Consider the following 16,820-nt stretch of genomic DNA (forward strand, 5'->3'; position numbering starts at 1 on the left):
ATGATGCGTAACACGTCTTAGGGTACAGATCGGGACCGAGCCATATTCCCGAATACCCGAAAACATCAACACCCTAAGACATTTTGGATCGAGAGAGAGAAACCGGGTGCGAAGAATGCGAGAGTGAAAATATGAAATGAGCTTGCTACTGGGCTTTCTATTTGTTTCTTTTTTTATATTGCTCATCATTCTAAAATTCAGCCCAAACTGAATAAAAAATAAAAGCCTTGTGAGTTGCGTTATTTGGGGCAACTGACTGATTCATATTTCATACATAATTTGCTTTTATCTACCACATTTGTGCAGTAGGAGACGTATAAATTTAAATTTATTTACACATTACAGACAGATGAAAGTGTACTTGTACTGATATGATGGATGATGTTGGATCACGAGCCTTTCTGTCTTTATGACTTTTTATTTTTTACTTAACTCTGAATTGAATTGAATTGAATTGAATTGAGATGATGTCAACAGAAGTAAGAGAGTGAAAGCACGTCGTCATGTCCCTTCTCAATGTCTCACCTTTTTTATTTTTATTTTAATTTCATGTTCCTTCTCTTTTATTTTTTATTTTTTATTTTTTGTATACAGTAAAAAAAAAACTAAAGTGGCAATATAAATATATCAAATGTAGGATATTTCGATATTTTGTTTTAAATTTGACCATCGATTTTTTCGTATTAGCAATGTGTGTTTAGTGTATTGTGTGTTTTCTTCATCTCTATCTATTTTGTGATATTACACAACAACAACAAAAAATATTGAGTAGTAAATGAAATTAGAGACCCTAGGAAAGTGACAAATTAATATCGAAGAAAACAAAATAATTTTTGATAGTGAATGGACATAAGGATGTTTACTATTTTTATTCATGAGAAAAGAAAAAAAAATGTTTTCCTTTTTGTGAGAAATGAGAATAAAGGAAACATAGAGACAACTGATTTTATACAACAACTGATCCGATTTGTACTACTATCATAGATGTAATATATATAACATACGACACAAAAAAAAAAAAAAAAAACACGAATTTGCCAGTAAAAAGGGGTAAAACCGTGATTTTAACGATAACCAGAGGGTAAAGTAGTATAGGTCAATGTTCAAGTGTGGTGCCATTTGATGTATGTGTCGCCGCGTCATCGTCATGAGAACTCATGTCCTACGTGTCTCTTTTCTCTCTCTCTCTTTAACTTATCGATGAGTTTTTTTTTTTTTTTTTTTTTTCATGTTCACTTCTTTTAATAATTGTTTAAGACCTAATCAAATTAGTCTTAATTGGTACGACTTAAAAGTCTTAAAACCAATACATTCATCCATATTAACATAGTATAAAGCTGTCGAACAATGTGAAGAAGACCTAATCAAATTGGTATCATAATTTTTTTGCTAATTATGTTTGTCAGAGTTTTACACAATATAGGGGAGAAATAAGGATAGTATCATAGTAGTGGCATGGTCACTGATCAGCTTTATATAGCCAATATAGACTATATAGTGCCTATAATAATCTAACTTACACTATATATATATATATATATCCACTGTTGTGAGGTGTAAAGTATTGATCTTATACGTCGTTAGGAAAAATCCAATTAACACCTAAAGTAGTCCGAGCACAACAAAAATTAATACTGTATAGTTAAAAAAAATATATATATACATCAAGTGGTCGAATATTTACAAGTTCACATGAAAATGAAATCGTAAATCTTAGTTCTAACAAAAATAGTTCATACATACTAGTACTTGCCTAGCCTAGTTGGCCATATTGTCAACTATTTTGGTGATCAAAAAAATACTCAAAACCTGACGTTACTAATCAATGGTATTATTCAAATAAACCATTGGCGTTATTGAGCTTAATTATTGCTTGCATTTCGAACTAATTCCCATAATTAAAATTTTATTAAACCTATCGCAATCATTCTATTTTGTAGTGTTGCGAATCGTGACCGTGATTCCAAGTGGTAGCTACTTTGTGTGTGTTTACAGTTAATTTAATATGCAACCGTGGGGTGACATATATACTCTTTTTCTCTACTAAACAACATATTTTAATGTTTAAAATACTACTCATACATAATTTGTTTATGTTTGATCAATTATTTAATATGTTCGTATTAGGTTTGTCAATTGGCCCTTTTTATATAATGCTAAATATGTCGCTTTCTTATTTATTATTCCATTCAAAAAGTAGGTGGTTTGATTGTTTATAATATACAGACGAAATACAAGTTCAAAACTATCAAATAATGCCGCATAATTGAATTTTCAAGTAGAAAAAGAAAAACAGATTGAACTACTTGAAGTTTTGCGTTAGCTTACCGTACGTGTGTTCAAATTTAATATGCTACAAAATTGTGTGAACAACATAATATAGAGGTTTGTTGTATTTATTCGTTTTTTTTCACCAATATGGAGATATTTTTGTGTGTACATAACAAGAATATATTCCATACATGAAGAAGTTGTGCGAGAGTTATAGTCAATTGGTTGGGATTCAAGAAGCATTATAGAGTCCCACCAATTATTTTTTTGAGCTTGAGAAATTCTCAAAGATCTTAGAAAATATCTCTCCGTTGAAGCTTAGATTGTCTTTTACTCTCCCCCCTTTATTAGTTTTATATTTATACATCTTATATATATTCTTTGAGATTTATAAAGTACCTTTTCTATATGAATTTCGGGTGATATGCACGATATGGTGAAAAAGAATTACTTCGACAAGTCAAATGGAAAAGAATATTAGGAATTGGATTTTGGAACAATGAATATAAGACGTGATTTTGTAAAAAAGACATCAAGAAAGAAAAGCTCATAAGAAAAACAAAATCTTAGGCTAAATAGACTAATATAAAGACCCACCCCTAATTGTGTTGTTAACTTATATTATATTCTTCTTTGATCAAGTTCGATATTTTCCGAATAAAAATCTGCTTTAGTTAACTATTGAGATTCTTGCAACACAAAAAGGTGTAGGTAGAGAAGAGTGGAGCATCAATAAGCTTTATGTATAGCATTTTCCATACTAGTAGTATGGGTCAACCCTCAAAAAAGAAAAATAAAAACTGATGAGAAGCACAAAAGGTTGAATTGAACCCTTGACCCAGCTTACACCATAGGTTTTTTTTTTCAGGGTATTTATTTATTTATTGAATTTTGGAAACTCGAAAATGAAAGTAGATATCTAGTTCCATCCAGTAAGAAGTTTCAACTTTTATAATAAGTACGTGATTATGATGCGCTGCTGACATATAGTTTGATGGTTTTGTTCACTGTGTTACGAGATTTGAATTTATGTTCATAAACTTTCATATGTGATCGAATTGCAAATATGACAAAACTCGAGACACGACATATCTTATTTAGGTAGTATGTGTTTAAGACATGCATGTGTGATTATGTATGTGGACATGTCCACGAAAAGAATAATGTCCATTTGTCATATCAAATAGGTAACTACTGTGACCAAACATGATTTCTCATGAGAGTATATGTTTTAAGATTTTAACACATCTTATTATTTCCTAGTATATAGTATAATACAACACTAAATTGATCCGTTCAAATGTATTGTATCAGAAAAATAACATAATGGTAACATGCACTTTTTATACTTTGGGTAACAAAATTTGGTTTTGGAAACATCCAAGTCTAAGAGCTTCCTAAGGGAGCACTATTTTCTGAAAATTAGATTTTGTTTGCAGTCTGCAGTTCATTTTTATTTGTATGTTAATTATGTATATGGTTGTATTTTGGAGTGTTACATCTTCATATTAAATTAAACATGAGCAAAGTGAAACATGAACAGTTAACTGTTTTTTTTTTTTTTAACTGTGAAAACCTTATAAAATATATACATATAAGAATGGAAAAAATGAATTAATTTGGGAAATGACTAAGCTTTGATTTCCCAAAAAAGAAAGAAAGTAAATAAAATAAAACGACAAAAAAAAAATGAATGTGGGAACTACTTGGAAGTGAACGAGAGATTCTTTAACGAGAAGAAAAAAAAAAGAACTGTGTTAACTTACTAACTTACCCTACCCAGTTGCGTCATCATCATCAACTCCACACACTCTCCTCTTCACTTTTACTTTTTCCTTATTACCATTCTCTTCTTTTAAACATTTTCCCGAGAAAATAAAATAAGAAAAGAAAAAAGCTTTCTCTGGTTTTTTTTCTTTCTTGATTGGTCAATTTACACATCTCCCTTTCCTCCTCTTCTCTTCTCTCTCTCTCTCTCACATCGCTTGCCTTTGCTTCATTTCATCTCTTTGGTCTCCTTCTTGCGTTTTCTAATTCACTTACACAGACCAAACAAGAGAAAGTGTGACTTTAACCATTAGAATATATATTAAAAAAGAGATTTTTCAGATATGGGTTAGTCTCCACTATTCATAAAACCTCTGCTTCTTCTTCTTCTTCTTCTTTCTTAGGATTGTGTGTTAGCTATATCCTTCTCTGGTTCTTTAGGGTTAGGGTTTTTAGGTGAGGGTTTGAGCAAGTATGCGGGAGTTACATCCTCTTTGAGTTACTCTGGATTCCTCACCCTCTAACGACGACCACCGTAGCCGCCGCCGCCGCCTCGACGAATTACAACACTCTGAGCTTCCTCAATATGCTCAATCCATGGCTGGCGAATTCCTCCACCCGCCGCCTCCTTCTTCAATGAGGCACCGCTCTACGTCCGAGGCGGCTGACGGCGGATGCGGCGAGATTGTGGAGGTTCAAGGTGGTCACATTGTTCGGTCCACCGGGAGGAAAGATCGGCACAGCAAAGTCTGCACGGCCAAAGGACCACGTGACCGGCGCGTGAGGCTCTCTGCTCACACGGCGATTCAGTTCTACGATGTTCAAGACCGCCTTGGCTTCGACCGGCCTAGCAAAGCCGTTGATTGGCTTATCAAAAAGGCTAAGACTTCCATTGACGAGCTCGCTGAGCTTCCTCCCTGGAATCCCGCCGATGCTATTCGCCTAGCAGCTGCTAACGCTAAACCCAGAAGAACCTCCGCCAAAACCCAAATCTCCCCGCCTCAGCAGCAACAGCCACAGCTTCAGTTCGGTGTTGGCTTCGACGGAGGAGGAACAGAGCATCCCACTAACAACGACAACGACTCGAGTTTTCTTCCGCCGTCTATGGATTCAGATTCGATTGCTGACACTATAAAGTCGTTTTTTCCGGTGGTTGGTTCTTCGACGGAGGCTCCTCAGAATCATCAGCTTATTCACAACTACCATCATCCGCCGGATTTGCTTTCTCGAACTAATAGCCAAAACCAAGATCTCCGTCTCTCGCTGCACTCGTTCCCGGATGGTCCACCGTCGCTTCTCCACCACCACAACCACACCTCTGCTTCCGCCTCCGAACCTGCTCTGTTCTACGGACAGAGCAATCCGTTAGGGTTTGACACACCGAGTTCGGTGAGTTGGGAGCAGCAGTCATCGGAATTCGGAAGAATTCAGAGACTAGTGGCTTGGAACAGCGGAGCAACCGATACAGGAAACGGAGGAGGGTTTCTATTCGCTCCTCCTCCGTCGTTTCAGCCAGTCCTTGGCCAAAGCCAGCAGCTTTATTCTCAGAGGGGTCCCCTTCAGTCCAGTTACAGTCCCATGATCCGTGCTTGGTTTGATCCTCACCAACATCATCAGTCCATCTCCACCGACGATCTCAACCACCACCATCACCTTCCTCCGCCGGTTCACCAATCAGCAATCCCCGGAATCGGATTTGCCTCCGGTGAATTCTCTTCCGGTTTTCGCATACCAGCACGGTTTCAGGGACAAGAAGAGGAGCAGCACGACGGTCTCAACCACAAGCCGTCCTCCGCTTCCTCTATTTCTCGCCATTGACAATTGAAAACAAGTCCTCTCTCATTCCAGGTTATTCCAAAGCTCTGTCCTTTTTACATCACATTCAGTGTTTCTGTAGTTCTTTGGTCACTGAACTTAAAAACCATTTTGCAGGGCTCGTCAAGCTTCCATGCACCATTGAAGCTTGACTTAGATTGTTCGGAACAGGGAAGGCGTTCTCAGTCAATGGCCTGAAAACAAGAAACGCAAGGAAAGGATGAAAGAGAAGAAGAAGGAGGAGGACCAGTGTAACCCACAATTTCAGGTTCTTCGTTTTCTTCTTCTTCCAATATCCTGACCTTGCCATTTGTAATTTTTCATCTTTTTTCACCAGTTAGACCAACGTTCTGTAGCTTCAGTTGGTGTTAGATTCCAAAGTTTGCTTCTTGTTGTGTTATGTTTTTGTATCATCATCATCATCCTATTGTTACTGCAATAACTAGATACTTGAGAAATTGCAGTTCCCTGTTCTTGTTTGTATAACATGGATGTTTCTAATAAAGTCTTAAACTTCCTCTTTTACTGCTTTCCTCAGAATAGGTAAATTGCTCTGTTCAAGTTAGTATTAAACAAGATGAGCCTGGGTGGGTTGATTCCAATTTCTTTCTCTCAGAGACTCAAAACGTAATCCTTTTGGTCCCAATAGATATAAGTTGGTCATTTTCCATGAACAGTAAGTTTTGAATTGTTTCTTCTTCTGGAACATCAGGGGGGTTTAGCCAGTTCCCTTAAATTACAAGTGAAACTTTCCTCACAAGAGTAAAAAATATATGATATATGTTTTATATGTCTGATGTCAATAATTGTTCTCTCTCACCTACTTTAGTGGTAGGAGGAGATCCACCAAACTTGAATGTGATGTTGTCTTTGATGAGTAAAAGAATGGGGACATGAGATAGGTATAGAGAGCCACCCATGTTGGTCTAAATGAAGGAAGTTGATCAATACCAGTCTATCTTCTTTCTCTTTACACATTAATAATGAAATTTTTGCAAAGTTTAAGTAAAAAAAACCTGGGGTCTAAATGCATGTGTATTTAGTATTTACCTTAATACAACCTCCTTTAACTATTAGAATATATATAACTTTACCTTTTTGTTAATAGAAAAGTAACACCTTTTCATGTGATGTAATAAAAACACACCAGATGAATGTGTTGAGATATCATAAAAGTACGTTACACTTACACGCAAAAGATAGAAAGGGAATCTTCTTCTTCGATTTAAGGTCTATCATGAGTCATGATTCATGACACATCCAATGTACCGTTTTATTCTGTCTTTTATTTCGTTTGTCAACTGATAATAATGATCATCAAGCTCGTTCTATAAGACAGTTGTTGCAGTTTAAAACGTTTCTCATTTATCCTCAAAAATATCTAATGGGTTGGGATTGGATTATAAAGAAGATGAAACCAAAGTTGTAAAAGAGCTGTCGCTTTAACAATGGTCCCCTCTCTCACTCTTGTAAGATCTCCATGCTTTTTTCATAAGATCCAGTTAAAAATAAAAAAAAAGTCACAGCCTTTTAACACTCTTGACATGTCCATAAATAAATTGCATGTATACGATTTGAAAGGTGCAAATATTGCAAAAAGAGAAACACAATAAAAGCTCAAAAGGTGAGGCATTTTCTCTTTAGAGATTAACCAATTTTGGATAATAGGATCAGTGTCAACCTCAGCGATTCATATGTAATAACTTTCATGGCTCGAATAATGCAAAGACCTTTCTAAGACTTGTCATTAAGGGCTGCATAAATGTGAAACTTAAACCTCAAAACAAATCTAACGCTCTCTACCTCAAAAAACATCAACATGTGAAGCATGAAGCCAAACTATAAACATGTGGAATCACATCAGTCTCTTTGATATGAAGTAACAAATCGTCTAATGTAGACAACATATATGAACATACACATTGACAAGTTTGTGTGGACAAACAAGGGATAAAGAAGTTCATCGATTGGGATAACAAATTAAAGAATGGTCTTTCTGAATAGTAAAAGAGAAAAAAAAACTCAATCTATGAAACCGGTTCTTCTGAAAACAGCATTCCTTACCTGCCTGAGATCTCTCCCTTTAAGTGTCCTTCCTGCTCCTTCAAGCACAGAGCAAGATAACAACGAAGACTGAGCCAAAGACCGAGCTACAATCTCGTGAGGCGGAAGCATTTCGCCTTCCTCTTCTTCCTCCTCATCATCATCCACCACATCAGTCAGCTTGAATTCCTTCTTATGGCGATTCATCATCGCCGAAGACATTAAGGGCACTTGAACCGGAGCTGATTGAGGATACTTCCCACCACCTATACAAGAAGCTGCAAAGGGAAGCCTCTCTTGAGGCGGTTTAGGCGCTGCTGGGATAGCTCGAGAAGAAGACGAAGAAGCAGCTGATGCACCACCACCAGAAGAAGACGATGAAGAAGCTGTGGAGGAGACAGAAGTGGAGAGAACAGCCGCAGGCTTATGGTGAAAGACATGGCTCAAGTAACTGCTGTTTCCAGAGGATTCAGGAAGAGCCGCAAGGATACCAGAAGCTTCCACGTTTTTCAAACCGCTCTTGCTCCTCTGAAGCTGGCGAGCAGGATGATGATGTTGCCCCGGAGACGATACGGGAGAATGACGAGACGGCGCGTGAGATATGTCCATTGCAAAGATGTCGTCTTCATTCAGCTCACCGTCTGCAGAGGCCGAGACGGTGGCTAACGAAGGTGAGGGGATATCGATGATTCGTGTGCTTTTGTTCATTTTCTTAAAACTCTTGAGATCTGCGAATCAGAGCAAATCGGGTTGAATCGACAAACGAAGAAGAGTCTTCACCCACCCACCAAAGAAAGATTAGATTTTTTCAACGACCTGAAAATAAAAGTGTAGAGTTTGGAATTTAGATCCATCCATTTTAAGAAAAACGTTTCGAATTCGGATTTTTCAATTTCTGGGTAAAAAAGAAACAAAACAAGGGGTCGTTGTCAATCAAATCATTCAAGAGATGTACTCAAAGAGCTCAATCATAACCACAATAAATTCAGAACCTTTCACGTGAACAAGATAATTAGGTCGTTTTTCTTCTTTCCAGAATTTATGAAATTGCAGCAAATACGAAGGTCGATCCAATTTAAAGAAGTCGAAATTAAAGACAAGAATGAGTTTCAGAATCGAGAACAAGAAAGGAATCAAAATTACCTCAACTCTTGGAAGAAATATTAAGACAGCAGCTAATCAGATGCACGGAACCAGCTAAGCGATCTTAAAATCTGTAGCGACACAGAGAGAGAGAGAGAGAAAGAAAGAAAGAGACCAAAAACAAAGAAGACCTGAATGACATTTTTTTTAGAATTTGGCATCCGTTCAATACGTCACCGTTTTCGATAACTTAGAAGCCCACTAGAGTAGGCCCAAATTAGACTAATGTGTAAAGAACTTGGTAAGAAAAACTCAAAAGAGTTGTATACAAAAAATAAACCGCCAATTTAATAAACACAATCCATTAAGAAATCAAACGAGACAATTTTTATATGTAAAAATCGAACTCATCCGGAACCAGGCTTTTTGAATTTTTTTACTTCCTTGGTGGTTGGCAAACCAGGTTTGGTCTTTGTCACATTGGGTGGTAATTTCTCCGGTTTCTTAGCTGGTTTGATCGGTTTACTAACGTGGCATTGAGCCCTAATCTCCCAAGGTCGAGCCGCGATCCACCGTTCTTTCCAACTCCATCCCCAGCTTTCTGTACCTAGGTTAAAGGAAGCTTGACCTAGATACTGTGTAGCATTAGCCCTCCACTGCAAAATACAAAAAGACAGACATTTACTTGATCTACAAGTTATCTAAATTTACAAACCAAACAACCAATGTAAGTTGAAGTCTCAGTTTCATTGACCTGGTGAGAGAAAGCATAAGCCATTGCTCGTTCTCGCTTCACCGTCGCTTCTTCTTTCTGTTGGATCTTTGCTAGAATATCTTCCATTGTTTCAGAACCTCCACACCATTCAACTTCTAGCTCTTGAAGCTTGATCTCCAGCTTCAACCGGTTCTCCAATCTTTTGTGCTGGAGTCTACCTTGTGTCACCATATACAAACGTCTTTCTCTGATCTGACTCTGTATATCGCACCAAGAATGCATCACTTTGAGTGCAGTCGAAGTTTGGTTCCTCAGTGTATGGCCTTGGATCAGCGAGTTAAACCTCCTCGCGCTCATCAAGCTGCATAGTCTTTTCCTCGCCTGCAGATCAGATTCGCAACACCAATAAAAAAAAAAAAGTGAAGCGGTGAATCAGTTTTCAGATAGTGGAAAATGACAGACCTTGAATGCTCGAAAAGCCTTTTGAATGCGAATAACAGCGACCTCTGCGGTGAGGTTCGTGGAAGCAGAGGTTGATCCAACCGGTTTGACACGGTTTGATGTTTCAGAAAGTACCTAGAAAGAACATCTTTGAAGTCATTTAGGACAAGAAAAGAAAGAGAATGAAACAGAGTTTTTTTTATTTCTTTCTACTAACGTTGCCTCGTTTTGATTTGTTTATCTTCGGTCTGCTTAGACAGATGACAAAGCGGAGCAACCATCCAGATCCCATGAGTAATGTTAAAAGAAGATTATTATCACATAATCTGGCGGAATATTTAATAAGATTATGATGTGTTCTTTGTTTGAAGGCACAAGAAGGTTTAATGTGGAGTGGTTTTGAAGTAAATGAGAGAGAGAAGGAGAGTTGAAGCTTCGCTCTCTCTGTGGTGATTGACATTTCAACCAATGGAGAAGTTGTTGTTTGATGTTTTCTTCAAATTCAAAGTGGAAGGTGGGATGAGTTTTGCAAAAAATATTAAGGGATGCGAATGGTCCCGGCGGGGCTCGAACCCGCGACCTTCGGCTCATAAGACCAACGCTCTAACCAACTGAGCTACGGGACCTACTTGAAATTTTTTGTTCCATAATTGAATTTGGCTTTTCTTAGAATATCCATTCATGTATCCAAAAAACTCGAATAGTTTGATCTACCTGAATTGTGGACAACTGGCTTTTCTCACAATATCTCAATCCGGTCCACACTACTTGACTGGTATCTTAAGTTGCTTGAGGTAATGAGGTTATCCAGAATCGGGGATCTTTACATTCTTACTTCTTCGGCTTTTCTCAGCCTTTTCACTCGTAGGTAATGAGGCCACTTTCACAATCCACAAACCAACCGCAAGGTCTGATGTATGTCTTGGACTATTAAGTATGATAAAGATATTATTAATCAGATGTAAATACTGTTATCTTTGCGCCAAATATTAACGAACGAATATACCATTGTAAAAACTCCGACCCGAATAATTGGATTCGGATCCAACCCGACCCGTATGAAGATCTGCGCAAATGTTTTTCATCCATTTAAATCTCTCTTCTTCTTCCTGTGCGTTTCTTCTTCCTCCGTTCGCCAGACGCCAGTACACGTATCCATACCGATACCGGTTTACCTGTAAATCTCCTCCGATCGGAGAAAGCCTTTCACAATGGCGGCGTATAGAGCTGACGATGATTACGATTTCCTCTACAAGGTGGTACTGATTGGTGATTCCGGCGTCGGCAAATCCAACCTGCTCTCCCGATTCACGCGCAACGAGTTCAGCCTCGAGTCTAAATCCACCATCGGTGTCGAATTCGCCACCCGAAGCATTCATGTCGATGAAAAAATCGTCAAGGCTCAGATTTGGGACACCGCCGGTCAGGAGAGGTATTTTGTTTTCCACATTTTACATACAAATTCCCCAGAAATGAATGATTCTGTGACTCTCCTCTTCGTCCAATTTTATCGATGGTGTTAAGTTAACCTAATCGAAACATTTGTGGGATACAACACTTGAGCTTTTTTGAACGTTCATGAGAATCTAAGGAAAGAAGAACTGATAGGGAAAAGTTTCATGATGATCCGTGTGTAAAATCTGTATAGTTGGGTGCAGATTCCGAAGAAGCAACAATGTTAAATTTTTGTGTTGTTGTTTTGCTTAGATACCGAGCAATCACAAGCGCTTACTACCGAGGAGCTGTTGGGGCTTTGCTTGTCTATGATGTTACGAGGCATGTGACATTTGAGAACGTTGAGAGATGGTTGAAGGAGCTTAGAGACCACACAGACGCTAACATTGTGATCATGCTTGTTGGGAACAAGGCGGATCTACGTCACCTAAGAGCTGTTTCAACCGAAGATGCCAAAGCCTTTGCAGAGCGAGAGAACACTTTCTTTATGGAGACGTCTGCACTCGAAGCACTCAACGTCGAGAATGCTTTCACTGAGGTACTCTCTCAAATATACCGTGTGGCAAGCAAGAAAGCACTCGATATTGGAGATGATCCGGCTACTCTTCCTAAAGGACAGAGTATTAATGTCGGGTCTAAGGACGATGTTTCTGAAGTCAAGAAGGTCGGATGCTGCTCCAGTTGATCTCTCTCTCTATCCAGCCATTTTGTCCGGTACCATTTGTTTCTTAGGAAACTTATACAGTTTCATTATCTATTGAAGTAACATTTGTTTCTTTTCCTTCTTTTGGTGTAAGTTTTTCAGATCCTCTTTATGTTTCCACTATTTTTTCAAAATCATATTCGAGAATCTATAAACAAAACAGAAAGATGTTTTAGATGAAAAATGTAAAAGAAGTTTCAGAGCATTAACCAAAATGTATATAATAAACCAAAGAAGCCTGTACAGTTTTTATAGTCACTAAGCCAATCTCAGCTCTAGACTGTCACAAATTATGTGCACAAAAGTACAAATTTACAGAATCTGGGGCTGAAACTTACCCTAACTCTGTTGATCTCTCTTATAAAACCAATAGATAAAAGCGAGTCTAAATAACCATCTCGGTAACCTCTCTTAGTTTGAATCCGCAGTAACCTCTTCTCCTATACTACTTAACCGTAGCTTCTTCTTCTCCGTGACCAGAGCCTCTGCTTTGCAGATTGGGCACACGTTCTTGATAACCAACCACTTCTGCAAGCATTCTGTGTGGTACAAGTGCATGCAATCTAGCGTTGCGATCTTATCCTGGTTCTTGTAGTTTTCCTGTCAATTTCCCATTTTAAAAACAGATATTTTTATTACTAAGATAGTGAGTGTGAATCTTGAATGTTTGCATGAGCTTGAAGGATGCAGACTCAAGATTTTCAAGTCCTTACCTGGCATATTGTGCAAGAATCTTCTTCTAGATCGGTAGATGGAGCTTCTTCCAGGTTGATTCTGGTCGCTAATGAGGTTCTTCTTTTCAGAAGATTTTTAACATCTTCTTCCGACAAGCCAGTCTTCACAGTTCCAATCTGGTCGCTCAAAGCAAGAAGCTCCTGCGCCATCCAGGTTTTAATTGTCATCAGTAAGACAAACCAATGTGAATTCAATAAACACCTATATGATGAAGAGTAAAGTGGACCATTTGAATTATGTGGCTTAAGGACTAACCTCATATGACATGTCCTCTATATCTAAGCGCATAGCTTGATGATGATCGACATAGTTAACATCATCGTAGAAGTCTCCTACCTCCCAAAGTGCAACTTCCTACACATGAAAAGAGAAAAAAGAAAGCCATAATTGGAAAGTGAACCCTATTTTGAACAAACTGATTCTAGAAGATGAAAAATGTGCTCAAGAGGATAATACATCTGTGGGAATTCCTCTTAGGTGAGGCATTTCACGGTGTCTTAGTATTGCTGCAGCTACAAAATCTTCTCGGGGATGTTCTTGGTTTATTCTGGATCCAATTGATTGAAGGGGTCCCATATGACTGTATGAAGTAGCATGCATAGCCTCAGTGTATGGGGCTGAAGGCATGTGAGGGTACACAATGGCAGGAGGAGGTAGCGGGTGATGGCTAATATAGTGGCTCCTCGGGTATACAGATGGTGTGGGGTTTCTGCTACTAGATGTTTCAGGGTATCTTGGGAAGTAGACATTACCAGAGTCTATGGACCCAGTGCCTAAGAGATCATTCAAAAAGAAGAATAAAATTTTCAAGAACTTGCATAATGACAAATCTCAATGCTGAGAATAAGGATAGTACCAGGCATGTGAGGTGCAGAGGGTGCTTGGGACCAATGCGAAGACGATCCATCAGATCTGATGCCATTACAGTACTGGTCATACCAGATTGAGCCAGGAGGTGGAAAAGGATGAGCTGCATAATTTCCTTGAATGAAATTGTTATGACCATGAGAGAGAAGTGGATCCATTGTAGCTGCTCCTGCTCTGTTCCTCACACTTCTCTGATCTAGTACTTGTGGATAACTACCAAACTGTGGGAATGAGATAGGTGCTGTCTCCGGTGTATTCAACTGAAGGAAAGAACAAGGAGGTGCTGCTGCTGGATACTGAGAAGTTCCAGGTGGTATTACTTCAGAACTTTTTCTTTTGTATCCGTGATCCATAAAGTGGGCATTTCTCTCATGTTCGGCGGAAGTAAATCCATCAACTGCACCATAACTTCCATGAGACATCATATAACTCGGTGGAGCTTCAAAATTCACGTAAGGGGGATAAAAATTTGGTGCGGTTGGCATGCCAGAACTAAGATTTGAAGCATGTTGATGATGGTACTGTGGAGGCCCGTAGAGCATTGAGTTGTTGTCAAAAGGTTCTTGCAGAGAATGCGCTTCTAAATGAGGAGCTGTGTTCACGGGTGGGATATCAGGATACAGAAAGTTAGTTCCAATGCAAGGTTCAGGATGACCGACAAAGCTTTGAGAATTCGGCTCCATGTCTAAACCAGTCATCATATTTCTGCGTCTCATATTGCTTGTCGCAGAAACCCCCTGGTAGTTGAATTAACACAAAGATCAGCAACAGTACAGAGAAAGATCAAGTAAAGTTCACCCACAAAGACAGCAAAGACTCGATGTTATCAAACCGTAAGCTGATTCTAGCTAGTGATTTTTGTCAACAAGCACACCTATAATCTCAAATTTTTAATATCTAGTAAGGAAATCAAAACATACGACGAGTAAAAAACTCTCCACCAGTTTTGTTCCGGTGAATGCAACACACTAAGTCTCAAAAACATTCCAAATTTTTTTGCGTCAAGTAATGGAACCACAAAAGAAACAGTATCCTTAGAAAGCATATTAAACATTCAAGCTTCACCGATACAATGCAGAGTATGAAACATTAAGCTGCAGAGATCAAACCCAATTCAGAAAGCAAGAAGACCTGCCTACTTCAAATCCCAAACACAAAAAAAAGTATATCCTGCAAACACTGGTTTCGTAAAAAAATCAACATTCCTATGACCAAAAAAAAAAGCTATGATTTATAGGAGGAAACAAGCCACCTTGCCAGACATGACTAACCAAAACTAGATCAAACCCAATTCACAAAACATAAGAACAAGTGAATTATAGGAGCTCCTGACCTTGCTAGGATCAAATTCTGTAGCTCCGAAGATTTTCAGGAAAAAAAATAAAAACACTTAAATTTCGTATAATCGGAAGCTCCCCTGTAACCCAAAAACAGAGGTTACGATAATAACAACAAACCTAGATGATCAAAATACATAAAACCCAAATTAAAAGTAACCAATATACAATGCAAATCTTCAGGAAAGCTCGTATACGAAACAATTCCCAAAAGATAATCAGCGAAACAAAAACCAATGAGCCAAAACGACCAAAGAATTCAGAATCAAAAACTCGAGGAGAATCGTGATGAAGATCATAAGAGATAAGTACCTGAATAATCGAGAATTAATCAGGGGGAGAGAGAGAGATCCAACAACAAGAGAAGATGATGAAAGATGAAAGATGAAGGAGACGTCGGTTTTCTTAGTTTCTAATTTATTTTCCTCACGCTGACGGAAGGTTATATTTATTTTCCTCTTCCTCCCAATTTTATTTATTTATTCTCTTCTGCTTATCTTTCCTTTTTTTTTCTTTTTAATTAATTTACTATTTTGCTATATAAAAAAAAAAATTCATCGGTTTCTGACAGCAAATACTTTTTTTCTTTTTAGTTAGTTCTAAAGTAAAAAAATAATAATCAATATGCCTAAAAATTAGAACGACGTCGTAAAAGAATGCAAAAATGATTTGCTTTAATTAATTAACATATAATCCTTTTAATTTCCCATCTACTGTAATTAACTACCACATTCAAATAACAGGATCGCTTTTGTCTGGTATCAAAGCATTCCATTGAAATTTAACAAGAATAACAAGCATGCCCCATTAGCATATCCTTTGATTTAATGAATATATGCTTCTACTATTACCAACAACTTAGTCAACAAAAATCTACCGCGTTTAATCTTCTTTAATGTAGGGTGGTATTAAAAAAAAAAAAAAAAAAAGGAAAACGTTGACAAACAGAAAAATTAGACAAAACTAGAACTAGATGCAATAAATCAGTGATCTGATTAATGCAGAACAACATAACAAAACAATTGAGTTACTGTATGTAAGAACAATGTAATTAGTAAACAATTTAACAATTTAAAGAGTTACAAATATCGGTTTCCAGTTTCGAGATGTAGTGTTGTGTTGGAGAATAGATGTAGATCGATCATCAACGTTGAAATGTAGTGTTGATGTTTCGCATCAATCCATCAGAAATATAATACGTTTTCTTACAAGTTTATAGTATCATCTTCCATTCATTCCATGTGTCATGAATCCTTTTTGCAGACGGAACACAACAATTGAATCCGAGGAGGCAAGTAACATATGATGCGAATAATAGAATATTTATATAGGGGAGGTGCTTCCCATGTGCTTTTCTTTCTTTTTTTTTTGTTTGTTTTGGTTGAACCACCATGTCACCTAATTACGCCCAATTTTATCATTTCATTTCAGTCTCTGTTTATGCTATGAAAGGACATTACTATATAAAAAAAATACAACCATATCTTCTTAACTTAGCTTTAAAAATATAAAATTAATACCAAAATCTAATCAAAGCAAAAATTAATATTAGGAGAAAACGCACCGTTTTGTATTGTCTTAAACCTTG

The 16,820-nt window shown here is 37.6% G+C and overlaps 5 protein-coding genes and 1 non-coding gene across 7 annotated transcripts; 2 read left to right on the forward strand and 4 right to left on the reverse strand.

The window, feature by feature from the left end:
• Positions 1–3,899: 3,899 nt before the first annotated feature.
• On the forward strand, positions 3,900–6,378 carry LOC17891485 (transcription factor TCP4). Its single transcript, XM_006297755.2, has 2 exons — positions 3,900–5,886; positions 5,971–6,378. The coding sequence occupies exon 1, from the start codon at positions 4,636–4,638 to the stop codon at positions 5,854–5,856; it is 1,221 nt and encodes a 406-aa protein (XP_006297817.1). The 5' UTR covers positions 3,900–4,635; the 3' UTR covers positions 5,857–5,886; positions 5,971–6,378.
• A 1,306-nt stretch (positions 6,379–7,684) lies between these two features.
• LOC17893746 lies at positions 7,685–9,173 on the reverse strand. The gene is made up of 2 exons (XM_006298361.2): positions 9,040–9,173; positions 7,685–8,712 (listed from the first exon to the last, which is right to left on the reverse strand). The coding sequence occupies exon 2, from the start codon at positions 8,602–8,604 to the stop codon at positions 7,876–7,878; it is 729 nt and encodes a 242-aa protein (XP_006298423.1). The 5' UTR covers positions 8,605–8,712; positions 9,040–9,173; the 3' UTR covers positions 7,685–7,875.
• Positions 9,174–9,281: 108 nt separating this feature from the next.
• On the reverse strand, positions 9,282–10,472 carry LOC17891708 (protein IQ-DOMAIN 1). Its single transcript, XM_006298301.2, has 4 exons — positions 10,353–10,472; positions 10,157–10,270; positions 9,734–10,075; positions 9,282–9,635 (listed from the first exon to the last, which is right to left on the reverse strand). The coding sequence occupies exons 1-4, from the start codon at positions 10,425–10,427 to the stop codon at positions 9,387–9,389; spliced, it is 780 nt and encodes a 259-aa protein (XP_006298363.1). The 5' UTR covers positions 10,428–10,472; the 3' UTR covers positions 9,282–9,386.
• A 215-nt stretch (positions 10,473–10,687) lies between these two features.
• On the reverse strand, positions 10,688–10,761 carry TRNAI-UAU. The gene has a single exon. It is a non-coding gene; the product is annotated as a tRNA-Ile (tRNA).
• Positions 10,762–11,239: 478 nt separating this feature from the next.
• Positions 11,240–12,413, forward strand: LOC17891168 (ras-related protein RABA1g). The gene is made up of 2 exons (XM_023785782.1): positions 11,240–11,567; positions 11,843–12,413. The coding sequence occupies exons 1-2, from the start codon at positions 11,347–11,349 to the stop codon at positions 12,273–12,275; spliced, it is 654 nt and encodes a 217-aa protein (XP_023641550.1). The 5' UTR covers positions 11,240–11,346; the 3' UTR covers positions 12,276–12,413.
• Positions 12,414–12,488: 75 nt separating this feature from the next.
• LOC17891971 (probable E3 ubiquitin-protein ligase ZFP1) lies at positions 12,489–15,668 on the reverse strand. 2 transcript variants are annotated; one of them, XM_006297442.2, is made up of 6 exons: positions 15,545–15,668; positions 13,885–14,632; positions 13,485–13,801; positions 13,284–13,382; positions 13,007–13,168; positions 12,489–12,893 (listed from the first exon to the last, which is right to left on the reverse strand). In XM_006297442.2, the coding sequence occupies exons 2-6, from the start codon at positions 14,609–14,611 to the stop codon at positions 12,705–12,707; spliced, it is 1,494 nt and encodes a 497-aa protein (XP_006297504.1). In that variant the 5' UTR covers positions 14,612–14,632; positions 15,545–15,668; the 3' UTR covers positions 12,489–12,704. The 2 variants fall into 2 exon arrangements, with proteins under 2 accessions (XP_006297504.1, XP_023641549.1); XM_023785781.1 differs by lacking the exon at positions 15,545–15,668 and adding an exon at positions 15,229–15,454.
• Positions 15,669–16,820: the final 1,152 nt, after the last annotated feature.

The sequence above is a fragment of the Capsella rubella genome, unplaced genomic scaffold (assembly GCF_000375325.1).
Source record: "Capsella rubella cultivar Monte Gargano unplaced genomic scaffold, Caprub1_0 scaffold_3, whole genome shotgun sequence".
In the NCBI taxonomy this organism is placed as follows: Eukaryota; Viridiplantae; Streptophyta; class Magnoliopsida; order Brassicales; family Brassicaceae; genus Capsella; species Capsella rubella.